Source organism: Rhagoletis zephyria, unplaced genomic scaffold (genome assembly GCF_001687245.7).
Source record: "Rhagoletis zephyria isolate East Lansing unplaced genomic scaffold, Rhagoletis_zephyria_1.1 Rzeph_scaffold_02704, whole genome shotgun sequence".
In the NCBI taxonomy this organism is placed as follows: Eukaryota; Metazoa; Arthropoda; class Insecta; order Diptera; family Tephritidae; genus Rhagoletis; species Rhagoletis zephyria.
The window spans coordinates 25458-42332 of record NW_016159788.1 but is presented as its reverse complement, the minus strand read 5'-3'; the positions used below and the strand labels follow the sequence as shown (position 1 = coordinate 42332).

At 34.7% G+C, this 16875-nt stretch overlaps 1 protein-coding gene across 1 annotated transcript in view; it reads right to left on the bottom strand.

The window, feature by feature from the left end:
- LOC108367501 (potassium voltage-gated channel subfamily H member 8-like) overlaps window positions 1–16875 on the bottom strand; it is a 63831-nt gene that overhangs the window by 29766 nt on the left and 17190 nt on the right. Inside the window, exons 6-7 of the mRNA XM_017622119.1 lie at window positions 9435–9614; window positions 8481–8599 (exon numbers count right to left, since the gene is read on the bottom strand). Of these exons, the coding sequence (XP_017477608.1) occupies window positions 8481–8599; window positions 9435–9614 (299 nt within the window). The remainder of the gene's footprint in view (window positions 1–8480; window positions 8600–9434; window positions 9615–16875) is intronic.

Sequence of the window (16875 nt, the reverse complement as noted above, 5' to 3'; positions counted from 1 at the left end):
ACGCAACTCAGGTTAAAGAACCTGAATGCGCCACTAGTCCAGTGGCACTGTAAATGCCATACCTAGACAAATCAAAGCATTCCATTTCGCCTTCACAATCCCCGCTGTCAGACACTCGAGTGTCAAAATGTATGAAATCGCAAAAAACCCGCATCATTTACACTTTACGCAAATGTCAGGCAAGCCAAAAATGCACTCAGACTAAAGAAAACGCTCACTTTGTTAACAGTTTTTGAGACAAAAAAGTGCCTATGGTTTGTAACAAAAAAAAAGTACTGAGAAAGTTTTAAAAACAAAAAGGAGGCGCGAAAAAAAGGTTTTGAGGTTTTGTGCATGGTACATACATATACATAAACTTAGACATACTATAGCTAACTACGCAGTGAGGGTAGAGTTTCAAGGAGAGCATGCAACAGTTAGCCACACCACATTGAGCAGAGCATAGACCGCAGATATTATGCTCGAAGTAGTAGTAGACAGCGAGTTGTGTTGGTACTTTGTGGTTGTCGGCCATAAATATTTTAGCATTAACCCCGACGTTTGCTAACTACCAATTGCGCAGTTGATGTACTACATTCACACATACATATATACATATGTACTCGTGCATATGTACGTGAGTAACTTAAGTGTNGTGCTGTCTGCACATCTTTCATAAAAATCCGAAAATTCAATTTCAACCCATTAATTTATTTTTGAAGAGTTCTTTGTGAGCTACATATTGAAATACTAAATTGATTTATATTGTGAGCTTGTTATTTATGATACTAGGATTATTAGCCTCTTTTCCAAAATCGGTTTTCAAGTTATTCGAAAAATTTCGATTGTAAAAAAAAACCGGTACCCCATTTTGAAATTAAGAAAACATCTTATAAACCGGTTCTATTTTGCATAAATAGTTTTCCTGCAAAGAAATACTAATATTGATTTGAAACCATAACTAAAAATTACAATCAAATTATTAACAGTGAAGATAGCCTTTATTTCCAAAAAAGAAAAAGCATAACACTGGCCAACGAAATTTAGCGGCTAACATGGTGTATTATTTTTAAAAAATTTAAAGAAGCTTGAACCCTGTTCTTTTACCCCGAAAGACCAAAAGACTTTATACAGTATTTACTTTAAATTTTTTTTTTTAAATGCACAAGTAAGCAAAAGGTCGAACATTTGCGCATATTTTTACTTAAAAAATTTTAAAATAATTTAAAAATTTCCCTGCCGGCATTTTCTAATGCGGAAATTAGTAATTCGACATGGAATTTCTGTGAAAATCATCGCCGATGATATCGCTACTTTTTCGAATTCTTATCCGCTCTCGGAAAGTACTGATCCACCAAAAGGTAACGTCTTTATGAAACGAAAGCGACACAACAATTAGTAAATATTTCGATAGGAATAATAATAACTAGAGCGAAGAAGTTGGAGGTGTTAAAGAAGATTCTTAGGTTGGTTAAATTTGTGATAAAGCGTAATAAGAAATTTGGGATACTTTTGAGATTGCCACCACAACCGTTTTTTACGTGCCGCAAACATTTTTTGAAATTTTGTTGGCCTGTGTAATAAGTTCAAAGTTTTGTTTAGATCAAAACTAAAACAAATAAAATCAGTAGAAAATTCCTGTGCGATCTTATTTTATTTTTATATTTCACTACATTTTTTCAAACAGTTTTCGGATTTTTATTTTTTAAATTTTTTGTTTTGTCACAACAACAAGAAATAAATAGAACACAAATTGGAGGAGAAGCTCAGCCAACGACGTAGAAAACGTTTAAGCGCTAAATATCCATATATTGGCAACAAATATGAAAGACTGTTCATTAGGGTGGTCCAAAAATTCATATGAAAAAGTATAATCTGAATTTTTATACTTTCAGCCCCTTTTTCTATATCAAAAATATATAGCCCTATTTTTTTACTTTGAATTCATAAGATATTTAGAGGTCGCGCAACGCGCCCAAAGCTTTGTATGTATTTTATATAGGAAAAAACTACTTTTCGTTGAAATGGTATAGAATTCTTGAAACCCAATATTTTTTATTGTTTAATTGTTTATTTAACCATTTTCTCATAGTAAATATATTTTATAAGTCCTCCAAGAGCCCCAGAAAATGCAATGAGGGAACAAATAAAAAATTTTTGGTTTTAAAAAATGGTTAAATAAACAACTACGGTACAGCATAGCGATTAGCATCAAATAACTGCACCATTCTTGAAACAACCTATATTTAAAAAAAAAAAACAAGTAATTTTTAAGCAAAAACCAAAACCGACTTCAATTCTCATATAAAAATTTAAGATTTTCGTTAATCTCTTCATGAACGAATGATCGGATTTAATCCAAATTAGAATGAGACCACCTGTGAGGTATCAACTTTTCTTTAAAAAAAAATTTTAGAAATCGGTTAACGTGGTCCAAAGTTATGCGGTAGCATACATACAAAAAAAAATATTCCGACGAATTGATAACCTTCCACCTTTTTGTGAAGTTGGTTAAAAATTAAAAAAAAAATCGACGTCGAAATCCGCTGAATGCAATTGAGCATACATGAGTTGACTATGGCTGCCTCGCAGTTTTCACAGTTTTTATTGCATTTACCTGTGCAGATATTAACGGCACCACGATGTTTTGTTGTTTCTACCTTTGTTTGTCGTTTTATTTATCGCAGGCATGTCTGTTGTGATGACAGTAATTACAGTACCCTAGCAAAAACAGATCTCCTTTCAGCGACAATGGTGCGTGATAGCAAAGCCGATGATACGTGAAATACCTATGCACCGTAAACTAGAGCAGACCGCGAAAAAACCTCAACTCATGCATATCGAGTATAATTATCACATGCCTATATCGATAAATACGCTATTACTCGACATACAAAATTAATATTATAATGTCGGTGGTAATGTCAGTTCAATCAATAACTAAACTAAACTAATCATTATTTTCCAACTAATTTGAATTTTTTAACCGCGTGGCGTACCACTCCTTCACTCAACTCAACAAAAACAGAATATACGGAAATTTTTCAAATTGCTTTTGCATACCCCGTCAGTGTTTTTGTTCCAGTTTTTCAGTTTTCTGCTTTCCCACACCGATAATCGAAGTAAAATTTAATAGTGTGGCAATGCAGCCAGCGGCAAATAAGGCAAATAAAAACCAACAAATAACGAAAAAGTGCAATTTTATGCAGATATCTACTCGTATGTGCACTCGCTGGTGTAACTGCACAGATACTAACGGTATAGCCACTGACCCATATGAACGTTAACTCACTTAACTGGCTGTTTGTTAATCAACATGTGAAGATTGCCATCACCTGCTCAGCCCTACACTGCTACAACACTGCTGTCAGCAACATTCCTTCCGTTCTAGTAAACAACTGCATAGTTGGCATCACACGCCCCAATTTATTTGTATTGCCACATTCCACAGATCGCAGTCGTGGCAAGCACATTTTACATCTTTCCCAACGGATGATGCATCCTCTTCAGTAGTAAGGAGCAATGAAGCGAAAAGTCTGTAGCACCATCACTTGAATTCCAACAACGGTAGTGTAAGCAGTCAACAACAGCTGGCTGTACAGTAATCATAGTTGCCAACTTGGTGCTTTAAGCACTAGATTTAGTGCTTTTGGAAAATTAAAACGCCAAAAAAAAACGGTTTAGTGCCTAGTGCCCTTTTTAGTGCTTTTTTCTGCACTAAAATTTCTGAATTTACAAGAATCTACAAATTTAAATGCACTAAAATGCAAACCATGATTGATAAAAAGATGAAGTTGCAAACCCACGTTCTTGCGTTCTTGTTAAATTGTATTCGCGTTCAAAATGCTAGCACGCAGATAAGTTAAGTGTTTATTTTTTTATTTTCTTGATTATTGATAGATTACACAGTCCGAAAAATTTTAACTTTTTTTGCCACCTCAGTTCATCGGTTTTTAAATTTTTCGTTGCTGAACCCAAATCTGGCTGCAGAATTTCTCTATCACGTCAGAATTTTGAGATATCCTAACCTCTAAGTGTAAAAACACGGTTTATTATAAAAGAAAAAATTGTTTCGCTCATTTCTACTTAGGGTATCATTAAGTATTACTCTTCCCCTTCAAAATTCAATTTCATTTGTTGCGATTCGATTGTTCTTTCTCCAGATGTACCAGTTTTAATGTGCAGTACTTCGGTATTACTTCGTAAGCATGAATGTGTAATTATTTATACATGTAAATATTGTTTATTTTTTTACTTTTGTTTACCACAAACTCTTATAAAAGAAAGTATCCTTTGATTAAAAAAGAATTTAGTGCTTTTAGTGCGGTAAAACGCTCTTTTTTCCAAGGTCTGGTGCTTTTTGAAATTCAAAAGTTGGCAACACTGACAGTAATAGTTTGTTAACTTGAGTAACAGCTGAATGATAACCAAGCGGACTGGGGCAAGTTAAACTAAGAAAGTCAGTAAAGTTTCGCTTCATATGCAGGCAAGCTGGCTATACCGAATACAAAAAAAAAAAATTATTTAAGAAAAATGCCGAATTGGTTGCAAAAATGTTAAATAGGGGTAGTTTTTACATAGATAGAATTTATGCAAAAATCTTCTTAATGATTACTTTGTGCTTCCTGAGTTATATGGATTATTATATTTGGAAGGAAAGCTCTATTGATTTCTGATACCGTCAGTTAAGAGAAGGTAAAACAGAACAAACGGTCTGGTCTTTTCTATGGCTGCTTGCTTGCGTTTGGCTCTAAAAGGAATCGAGGCTTTATGCTGCCCAACGAAATATATGCGAGCTTTAAAGTATTAACTCGACACATTAATTTTGGAAGATAATTTTAAAATTTATCATATATTTTTTTTTGTTATTTAAAAACTAGCCATACTTTTCGGGCCATCTAAAAACTTGACATATATTTTTGATAATTTCAAAACTAGACATAAATCTGTGGTAGTTTAAAAGAAGATAATAATTTCTGGTTATTTAAAAGCTGGATAAAAAAATATCTTATAACATATATATATTTTTTTTTCTTTGGTCACCTTAAGCCCGAACATAATTTTTAAACAATTTGAAAATTGGACATCATATTCTAAAACGGTTTGGCATATTACGTCGTTAGTCGTTTTCTGCATTTTATATATTTTTCTATCTACGCTTTTCAAAAAATTACGTTTTTTTATTTGTTCAGGGACCCCTAATTTATGTTCTATGTTTAAAGAGCAAAATATTTGTATACATTATTTTAAACACCAGTTTTGTGTGTCCGTAACTCCAGTTTTTAAATAGAAATTTAAAAAATTAAAATGGATTTTTGGTAATTTAAAAGGCGGGCATAATATTTTTGTCATTTGAAGAATGTATATTGGGTTATGTATAAAATGACCGCAGTTATAAATGTTTAAAATACCGCCGACTCCTCTAAAAAAATTTTAAGAACGCTTCATTTCAGAAATAGGTTGATGAATCTCAGAAATTGATTGAAGAACGAATTACGTACTATACGCAGACCGAAATATAGTACAATACTATATATTATAGTATGGTTGGCAACCCTAGTTATATCTGCAAAACCTTAGTTGCTAGAGCACTTTAAAGACTCAAAATTTACCCCAAGATAAGCCAATATTTACCGTAGTTTCTACGACATAAACCGAACTGATTACGTGCAAAAAGGCATCTGGAAATAAACCTGCAATTTTGTCTTTAAAACGCCGCATTTTTCTTTGAAATCGCTTCCTTAGTTCTCCTGCAATGAGCGTTTTTGTGAAACTCCAAAAATTACAACTACAATATTTGTGCATAGCATCAGTATTGCCTGGTCATTGAAGAGAGAAGTCGTCAGTTTCGTTCCCAAAAATCGTCATTTGCTTGTAAAAATTGTCAATATATAAAAAATTTTAATAAACGGAACCAGGAAGCTCTTTTGATTTTTGTTTAATTTATTCTAGCTTCTGTTTTCTATACGCAAAAATACCTTTTTTTGGAATTTTTAAAATTCGCATTATTTTTAACAAAAATAGTTTTAATTGCAATAAAATCACATTTTCATCTTCATTTTTTTTTTTTTTTGAAAGTGTAACTTAACTATAAGCATCAAAAACTGTTCATACTTACAATATTGCTAAAGAACTTATTCATAATTCCCTTCGCTCAATAAAATATGAACCAGTACAAAACGAGGCAACACAAAAATTACGAATTTGACCGCCAAAAACTACACAAATAGTGATGAAACAAAGAAGAAAACTACTTATCGATAACTACTATTAGTGCTGCCGCATGATATAATTTCGATACGACAATTATGTATTAGAAGAAATGGTAAACTATCAACAAGTGTTTACACTGCAACTTTTAGTTGGCTGTGTAACTATCTTCAAAGCTCAGAACCAGCTAAATTTGCACATAAAGACATTGGATCACAGAAATCGTCAAATCGTCATCTTGGCATGACGGCATGGCATTCATTTCGAAACGTAAGACGTATTCTACGTGAAAAAACATTGACGTGTTTCAAGAAAGCATCCGATTTCCCTTAATCTGACTACAACCCTTGCTGTACCAGCTCTGCCTACGATGCATAACGTTAAGAAATAGAGAGGGAGTGGTTCGAACTGAATTCAATGAATACGACCACTGTATCCTCGCTCAAAGACTGCATTAAGCATAATGAGCTTAACTATGCTTTCAAAAGGCCAGGAAATGCTCCCTGCAGGAGTTGAGAGTCAATCGTAGGCACTTGACTCTGTCGGAAAATTTCTGTTATTGCAGGAAGAGTGGCATGGCGTACTCTTACGAAATACCACGAAAGATATAAGACTGCAGATGCAGCATTGCAAACTGCAGACTCAACAAAACTAAACAGAGATTAAATTTGACACGTGTTCCGGTACTTGAAAGGTACGCAAGCAAACATTTTGCTGCTATCTATGCATTTATGTACATATTTCGGTGTGTAAAATATCGAGCCCTAACCGCCAAAATAACGTAAGCGACATTTTTTTTTTAATTTTCTTTTTGATGCAGAAATGTATCTAGATGCTCTAGGAATATTTCTGCATCAAAAAGAAAATTTTGAAAAAAATGTCGCTTACGTTATTTTGGCGGTTAGGGCTCGATATTGTTGCTTAGTAAGGACAAAAGAGTTAAGTTTAGCCACACCTACGGCTGAATTATTTGGTCTCTAAACTATCAAATACTGTTGATTTTTTTTACGAAAATTCTTAATTGGCAAAATTTATATGTATGTGTCTCCTAACAAAAAAAAAACGACTATAAACCAGCCCTTGGAACGTGTGTTTAACTCAAGAGCATAAACGCTGATTATTGGGCCCTGCAAAGGCTGTATGCACATAAATATGTACATATTGATGCTTCTGGAATGAAACAAATTTACAAAGAAAGAAAATCGAACAATTTGTAAATTTTTTGAAATTTTAGATACCAGAAGCAACAGCAAAATACACGTTTTTTTTTTTTTTGCTGTTCATATGCCTTGTACCACAGCATATTTTCTCCATCTGTGCGAGTACAAAGCTTCCATAATCGTGCTTATAAATTTTTTAAATACATTTTTCCTAAGGTGTTGGAAAATATAGCTTTTCAAATTTCAGCAACCGAAAATTTGGCAAAATTCGCCATAATTTCTAAATAACAACTACTCTGAAAATAACGGATATAATTTCGGAAATTACCGTCTCTAATATATACCCCAAAAATATGCATAAATAATTGGGTAACACGTAGCTTCTTTTATTAGGTTTTTTCTTTCTATTTATTCGTAGGCACTTTAACAGAGAATGTCTGGCATGACTATTCCAAAATAAGAAAAAAATTAAATTTTTCCTCAATGGAGACAGAATTGCACAATTTATATTGCAATATGTAAAAAAATTAAATTACAAAACTTGAAATGTAAACAATCACTGTTTATGTTCTAACTGGCAAAAGTTGCAACTAATGCACAAATTGCAACATCGATCACGCTTACAACTTTAAAAGTGCAAATAATTCAAAAAAAAAACGTTGCTACGTGCAGCGCGCGTCAGAGATTGACGCAGGACTTTGTTAGTTAGTGAGCTTGTGAATTGGCAAGGACGCCGGGTATATGACCTTAAGTTGTACTCCTGCGGGTTATGACACCACTTCATTTAACAAAATCATTCCAATTCCAGTACAGCGTAATAATATTTAACTACAAACTTTGATTTTCCCTGCAGATATACTTCAAAATTTATTAATAAGTCACATCGCAAAACAAAACACTCATACACCGAAAGGGTTATTTTTGATGAATTTAATTAAGATCGATGTAGCTCCAAAACTTTAATTAGCTTCTTGCGCGTACAGCAGACTACCAGAAAGATTGGTACAAATGTGAGATCAAAGGCAAGCCATTGGCCTCCTTGTACTGGCATATGCACACAAATTTAAGGTTGTGTCAGACATTACATACATACGTATTTATAATAAAAATTCCAAACTAAAAGCCACTCACCTGATGTAGCGCTATGAAATCCTTTAAGTCGCGCCATTTGCTCTCATACAATGAGCGACGTGAATACATTCGTTGAATTATAGCCGTAACATTACCGAATACGACGGCATGCATTAATGCTGCAAAGAGAGGTTGACGTAGAACGGCAGAGATGGCACAGGGTAGGATTGAATGGAGTAAACAAACATAATGATGAGAAATGTAAGTTAAATAAATCTCAGTTAATTACAATTTAAATTTATGTGTAAATACATGTTAAGCGCCCATTCCGGCAAAATAAGCATTAAATTAGGGCTGTGCGACTATTCGATTACTCGAGCAAGTTGGTTAATCAATTATTCGGTTAATCAATTACTCGAGTAATCAAGATTTTGACTACTCAAAACGATGATTAATCGAGTTACTCGAAATATGATTACTCAAAAAAAATAACTTTGCTCGTTAAAAGAGTTTCCTTTGGAAAATGCTTATTTTCTTTTTTACATTCTGTATATGAACAAATTTTTCGTTTTCATTTTTGAAAACAGAAACGTTGTTTTCAAAGCATCAAGGAACTTTAACTTCTTTATACATATGTAAAGAGTTGAAATGTTGATTACTCATTTTACTCGAAATGTTGATTAATCATAAAGCAAATTACTCAAATATTTTTGTTTTTGGTTAATCAAAAATCTTGATTACTCGAGTAACTGAACTTTTGAGTAATCATAATTTCCAATTAATCGAATAATTGAGTTATTTACTTTATGATTAATTAAAATTTTGAGTAATCAATTAATCGCACAGCCCTAATATAAATCCATAAACAGGTGTTTTCACGCTCACAAATTCATAGCATACTTTCAGGCATTAATCAAAAACCTTTGTCGCATTCATGTGTGTATGTATGTTTTCGATTTATGCCGGCTTGCTGAATTTTCTCACACTTTTCTTTTCATCATACTTATATCTTACCTCCAATTAGCATCATAATTATGGAGAAGACCTTTTCCGCTGTCGTATTCGCTGACACATTGCCAAACCCCACCGATGTTAGGCTGGTGAAGGTGAAATAGAGCGCCGTTGAATAGGCTTCCGCATTGGTTATATTAGTTATGGGTATTTTCAAGCGCTCCGACAAAGCATGCATCCAACCTGTAAGAAAATTTCAATAGTTTTTTCAGTCCTAAATAATAAATATTGATGCAACAATTTTTTTTTAGTGTAATTCAAATTTTGTGAAGTACTGTGAAATCATTAACATTTGAACTTAAGTTCAAAGCAACTACGTGATGATACATATTATAGTAAAGGAAGACTAAAAGGGCTGTCTCGGGCTATTACCGTTTCGATTCTATTATCTAATGTATTTTAAAGTGCATCTCAATTTATTTTTTTAAATGGCAATTAGGGTACTCTGGGTATCATGGCCTCATAAAGGAACCCACAGAACATGTCTTTAACAAGAGACATGCTTCTGCTCGCAAAATAATTAAGGGTACAATCGATTTGTTAAAAAGCCGATTCCGATGTTTAAAAGGTTTGTTAGCCAACCTTATTTACGTTTACTATGCGCTACGTAACACTTGCCGCAGGCGTTGCATATCTACGATGAATGAAGAGGATGGCCACGATCTGGAAATGGCAAGTAGAAATGTTGAAGACGAGAGCGAAAATGATCATCAGGCGATTGTAGATGGAGGAGAAATGAGGGATGAAGTTGTCCGCAGTTTACGGGTGTAAATTTTTGAATTATTTAAACACATAGCGCCTCACAGAAGTATCCGTAATTTAGTTTTTTTCACAATATTCAAAATATTTTGCATCATCGTTTATTTTAGTTTTAAATAGTTTATTCTATAACAAAATTCATATAAATCAATTCTGCAAACTATGTACAAAATTCCCAACATTTAATCAAATGAAAAAAAAAAAATGAATCAAAACTTCACACATTTTATTCAGATATGTAAGTGTAAGCAGTCTTGTAGCTCATTCAATTTAGTATAACGTAGTGCAAGTTTCAAGTACCTAAAAGTAACCGTTGATTTTTTAGATTTTTTTTGTCGAGGCTTTAGCATATTTTTTTCAATATAAAATGCTTGTGAATTTTAGCACAATATAGAACTTTTCGATAACTACTCCGCATGCGCTGCACCGGAATCAAGAACAGGTCCGTTTCATTACGATCGTTTTCGCTTTGTTTGTCCAAGTAGTTCTTAAAGAGCAATTTTAAGATACGGATTTATCAAAGTATTTGGATACAGATTAGAGCAGTAACGACTTGTAAATTTCCTCAATATTATGAAAATTCCAAATAAAATATTTGGCTGACAAGCAGCATATATATATATATATTTGTGTTTAATTAGCCGATTACTTTTCACTCCGACTAGCCAAAGTGAAAACTTTTCAAATCGAAAAAATTTTGTCGGAATCGTAGTGCAGAACAGGGCTGAAAGTTATGTATGTATATCATTCTATAAATTTACTACAAGAAATAAGTCCAGTCGACAAAAAATTACATCTATATAAGTTCATCTTTCAATTGGGCAATATTTTTTTTCTGTAATCAAACTTTGCAGCACATTAAAAATTTAGTTGTTTGTCATTGAACATTTTCATTGAATTTCGTGCCAGAATCCAAAATTGGATTTATATAACCAATTACGTAATTTCGTCAACTAAGCACTTATGTACTTACACACATATGTGCCACAAGTATTAGGCTAACAGAAAAGTGACCCTCGCAGTCGAGAAGCAATTGTCTTTTAATCTAATTGACCATGTAATAAAAGGGATACATATTTAGTAAATCAAAATTGATACGCCGATAAATTTTCTTGCCTAATTGGACTGACCTATTGACCTTTCTTACGCATCATGTCACGCAACTACAAACGCACACGCATTCTATCATGCATGCGAATAGATCAAAGCACAGTGATGAATGAAGTCGGTTTCGAAGAATTGCTTACGTCCTCTAAAACCCATTTCAACTAAACTCACAGTTACATATTAACACACACACACACTGGCATATGTTTGCAAATGAATGATTAAGCAAGAAAGACAACTTTTGCCTGACAAGGCAAAGCAAAGCTGTTGCATATAATCCGATAGTGGAGACTATAGTAACATACAAAAAAAAACGAAATGTTAACAATGTCAAACTAAGAGAAATATGCTGTGTAAATAGAAAAACATACATACACATACATACGTATACATTTACAAGAACCCTGCGGTAAAACTTATAGGCAGTCTGGTAAAGCGCTAGTTCCGAACTATATATGTATTTCAGAACCATCTCTGAACTGGTACAAAACGGCTGCAGAGCGGGACAGTTGAAACTTGCGGTGTATGTGTACAAATTCTCACTTCTCGTACAATATGAAAGTAGCTCAGCGAGAAGACCTCCGACTCAAGCATCTTTGGTCGCGACTCGCGGGTTCAAATCGCGGTGGAGGCAGTTGTGAGTTTTCAGATTCAATGAATTTCGATTGTTGCGTGCCGCTTACAATACATTTTTAATTTTTTATTTTTTTTGTTTATAACATATATAAAAAACATGGACTCTGTAAAAGAAAAGACAAAAATGGAAAATGTTTTCTTATAAAAAAAAAGTAAGTGCGCCTGGGCCACACTGGAGAAGTGAAACTTACGTTACATATCTATTTTGTCTCAAAACCAATATAAGTACATACAAACATACATCTGCTTTTGCTTAAGGTTTTTTGTCTTTTTTTTATTTAGATCCCTCTACCTCTACCACTGTTCTGTTTTCCTTTATCCTAATTAGCTATATAGCAAAATCGATAGAAACAGCCAACAAATATCAATAACAAAACCGATTAAAATATCGATAACAACATCGATAAAAATATCCATAATCAAAACGATAAATAACCGATAACAAATCACTTACAAAACGTAAAAAAATCAATAAAAAATTCGATAACAATACCGATAACAAAATCAATAAACAATAGATAACAGAATCGACAGCAAAATCGATAAAAATATTGATAATAAATTCGATAAAAATATCGATAACAAAATCTAGAGCAATATAAATAACAAAGCCAATAACAATAGCGATAACAAATATCGATAACAAAATCGTTAAAAAAATCTATTACAAAATCGATAACACAATCGATGAAAATTTCTATTATTATATCGATAAGTTCTGAAGATGTCGATTGCAAAATCAATAACAATATCACTAAAAAATTCGATAAAAATATCGATTATTTTATCGATAAATTCCGAGAATTCAGAAAATCCCTAAAATCCGAAAATAGTTTACTGATTGAGTCTCTGTGTCTCCGTCTATATCCTTTTCTCTATAATTGCCTTTATTTTAATCATTCTTCCTCTATATTCATCTTTACTTTTATCGGTATCCTCAACTTTTTCTTTATATTGAGCTATGTTTTTGCCTTTATATTTATTATTTTCTTCACCTACATATTTCTCTTATATAAGTAAAGTGTTTAAATTTGCCTTGATCTTCATTTTTGTCTTTATCTTTACGCATCTTTGTTATTACCTTTGCCTTTGTCCTTTTCTTCATGTATGTACGTACTCACCTTTGCTTTCATTCCTGTATTGTTTTTTTTTAAGTGTTATTCGTTAATCTTTTATTAGCAAGTTTTTGTTAAATTGAACCCATATGCATTTACACAAGAAGTATTTCTTTAAGCCACAACCATTTCCGCTGCACCATTTCCGAGTGCAATTTCCATTGAATTTGCCAATTTACTCCCAACCAACCAACCGCCGGTAAAGAAGTTTCACTTCAAAAACCGTTCAAAACGCAACCGGTTAAAAACTAGAAGCAAAGTAATGCACTGCGCGGCATTTGCAACGGCCAATGATACCGCCGTGTAAAACTGGCCAGTTGAAAGCATTGCTAGTTCTACGCTAGTTCTGAGCTAGTCAGATTTTCTGCAGGGAATACAAGCATTGTTGGTTTACCCAAACCACAAGCATGGATAGATATACATACACACTATGCCATAGAAAGAAATGTCAACCAGGAAACAGCATCGTCAGCGGATCATGGCAAAGCAACAGCTCAATGTCAGTAAACAACCAAGCATAGAGCTCAATGCAACGGAGAGTAAAGCGGGTTAGATTAAAACGAACGCACATTTGTAATACATATATACAAACAAATATTTGTAGTCGTTTAGTTTTAGTGTATACTGTAACGAGAGGAACTGCTTAGGAACACAAGGAAATTGCTTATAAGTCTCCGCTTCCTGCCAACGCACATAGCCTTATTTGCACTCGTAAATAGGTATGAGCGAGGGCTTGTAAATATGTTTGTGCTGTCAATTGATCGATTGTATCCAATGGCAGTAGACAAGCAACCAGCCAGTAAGGATAACTTAAAAAAAAATGCAGATGAAATGGGAGAAGAGATACTAAATATTTATGCTATTTGTTTAATTTAAAATATCCGTGCACTTTTTTAGCAGCTTTACAAAATAAATTTTATGACTAATTTTTTGCTTTTCAAGCATTAGCAATTAGGCATTTAAGATAGGTTGGTACTGAAAATAATACAGTACTGGTACAAATATCGATCGGAATAACATAAATATTTTTCAATAAAAATAAACACCAACAACAATGGAAGGCTTTTAATGTAGGCTACCAACTCCAAGGGCATTTTGGACTGGTAAATATTACTAACTACGATCTTTTGTTTTAATGCGCTTACCGTACATTTGAATCACTTGATGATTGACAACAATTTTTTTAGCACACAATCGAATATTCGCTACTTAGCTACTTATTTATATACATATGCATGTAGTTAGTTGCTAATGAGAATTTAGTGTTGGTATTGCTAGCATTTTCTGCAAAGTTTACAATTTCATTTTAGTTAGTTACTAACCAGCTTATCACTTTTGAGGTGAAACGCCGGTATATGCCGAAAATGGGCACATCCGGCGAAAGCAGGTAATAAGTAGCAACCACTCATCCATCCAGCCTTGTTACTAAGATTACTTGTAATTGAAAATGTGTCATGGCAGCAAAGTCGATGCGTAAAGTGTGATTGACTTTTAATTAGTTTGCTTAGAGATATGGTATGAACTTTGTTGTGTTATATGCATTTGCAAAGTTTTTGTATAGACCGCAACCATAACCTTAATATTATGCGTGACTTAACGGAAATATCAGCAAAATTACACCTACAAGCCATGGAAGGCAATTTTGCCCGAAATCTGCGCGTGGCAAGAAATTATCTAAGTAAGTTGCTACTTATGAAGTTCTTAGTTGTTTCTCTTGCCGAAAATTTTGAAATAAGATGCAATCATTTTGCTTAATAAAGCAGTTGATAGTGGCCTGAAATTTGAGAAAGTGTGAGAATTTGATACCATTTAAACTTATAAATAAGCTGAAAGAGTTCGAGCCAGTGTAAAGGGGTATTTACCAAAAACTTATGTGCAAATCTTGACGAGAGGGCAAACTAAATAAAGGCTGGCTTGGAATGTAACTTGGACTGATGGTGGCTTTGAATATAGAGTATAATATTAGTATTAGAGAAGTTGCTTATTGCGTACATGATTTTTCCCCTGCTGACAATCGAATCCAACACTCTACTCTTTATGGGTTCGGAAGAGGTTGGATCTGAAGTGCAGCCCGAGAAGTGAGTTTTGACTAGTACGTATCTCCAAGGAGTTTTTGGCTGAGCTTGTCCACACACCATCATAAGGCTTAAAAACATATGCCACTATTCTGTAAGAAGGGCCTTTATAAGTTCCGAGTTGCGTTGCATTTGCAGAGTACCCAGGATATTTCGATGGCTGAGTGGAAGATCGACTTATCTCGGCAGCCAGTTCGAAAACGCTCTTTCTCAAAAAACTTTTCAAGAACGCCCTACTTCAGAATTTAATTGAAAAACACCCGAACTGGCTGCCTAGATAGGTCGATCTTTCCTCGGCCATCGATATACTCGTGACGTGAGTATAAATAAGGCTCTGGAACCCAGGTTTGTGGTTCAGGGAGTTGCCACAGCGATGACCCTGACAAGTTCCTGTAGAAATTATTTCGCTTAAACATCCAGAAGTTCAGTCCTGGCTGATCGACGTCAGGGTGGGCAGCTGTATCTGAACAGTCAGCCCTGATGGAGTGACAAACGTGGTCCTGGAGGATATGGACAAGTTAAAGTCCGCCTTGCACGAGGTGGGTCGTTGCTACATCAAGTGGTTCTCCTTCCGGGTACGGCCGGAAATCCTGATGCCAGGCTGGTTCTGGTGTGTTGAGTTTCGACCATCGTGTGTTTGACTTTAGAGTTAACCAAGACGTCTTTCGACGCTGCGGGCCGGAAGGGCACCACTTGGCAAGTTTCCGGACTGTCGTAACTACGCCTTTTGGGGAACACCGGCCGGTCCTCTTATGATGTTGGCAAGCAGTCCCATCTATAGCGCCATTGTGACACAAACGCGCGCCAGACCTTAATGGCGAGCTGGGATCCTATGAATTGCATGGCTATGGATTCCTCGACATAGTGGGTGTGTTAAGGGGGTTTTCGGCAGAGTGTTGGCCACCAGCCTGTGCTGCGGGTTTGGTGAGCCTCCAGAGCCCTATCTGGGATAACTGGATTCAGTGCTACTACTACCGAGTATCAGCCTGATTATCTTGGTATGAACGTTAGTGATATGTATTTAAGGTAGTAAATGTCATGTGAATAGAGTGTTTTGTGCATATCCAAACCTAGGTCAGCAGTCCTCAGCATTGGTAGCTGCGGTTAGGAGGTCTGACCGAAGACTTAATTCTGGTACCATGACCTGTTCGTGTGGCAAGGTCCTTTGGAGAGTATCGTGGTGGGTGTGGCTTAAAACCCAAATGAAGGTAGAGCGGACTTTTGTTGGCACGATGTGGAGTTGCATTGCAACCGGGAGCTGGACCCAAAGTAGGGCAGAGGTTTAGATAGGTCTCGAATCCTACCAAGGTGTTAAGGGAGTTTCACTCCGTCTTTTAAAATTGGGACTGAAGTGTTTGCATTTGAGGCATTTTGGCCCATGCTTTTATTTGATCCGCTGTGCTTTTGAACGCCGTGTGGTTAGGCCGACGTCGGTCATTGACGATCTGAGCAAATAATCTCAGCCTCATAGCGGTCTTTACCAGGTGCTTTGCAATAAAATATTGCGTTGTTACACTATATGTTTATGCAATTGGGTCTTCATAATTTCGGCATTTCTAAAACTCAAATCGCATCTGTACGAACTAATTAGGTACTGGTAATACAACTACTAAAATTATTTAAATTTTGAGTGATCTGCTTTCCCAACACAGCTCGAATGCAGACAAATTATGGGAGACATTTATGCCATAAAATGCGATGGAATTTAATAGTGAGTATTCTGCCTTTCTTTGAAAAAATTAAATATTATGA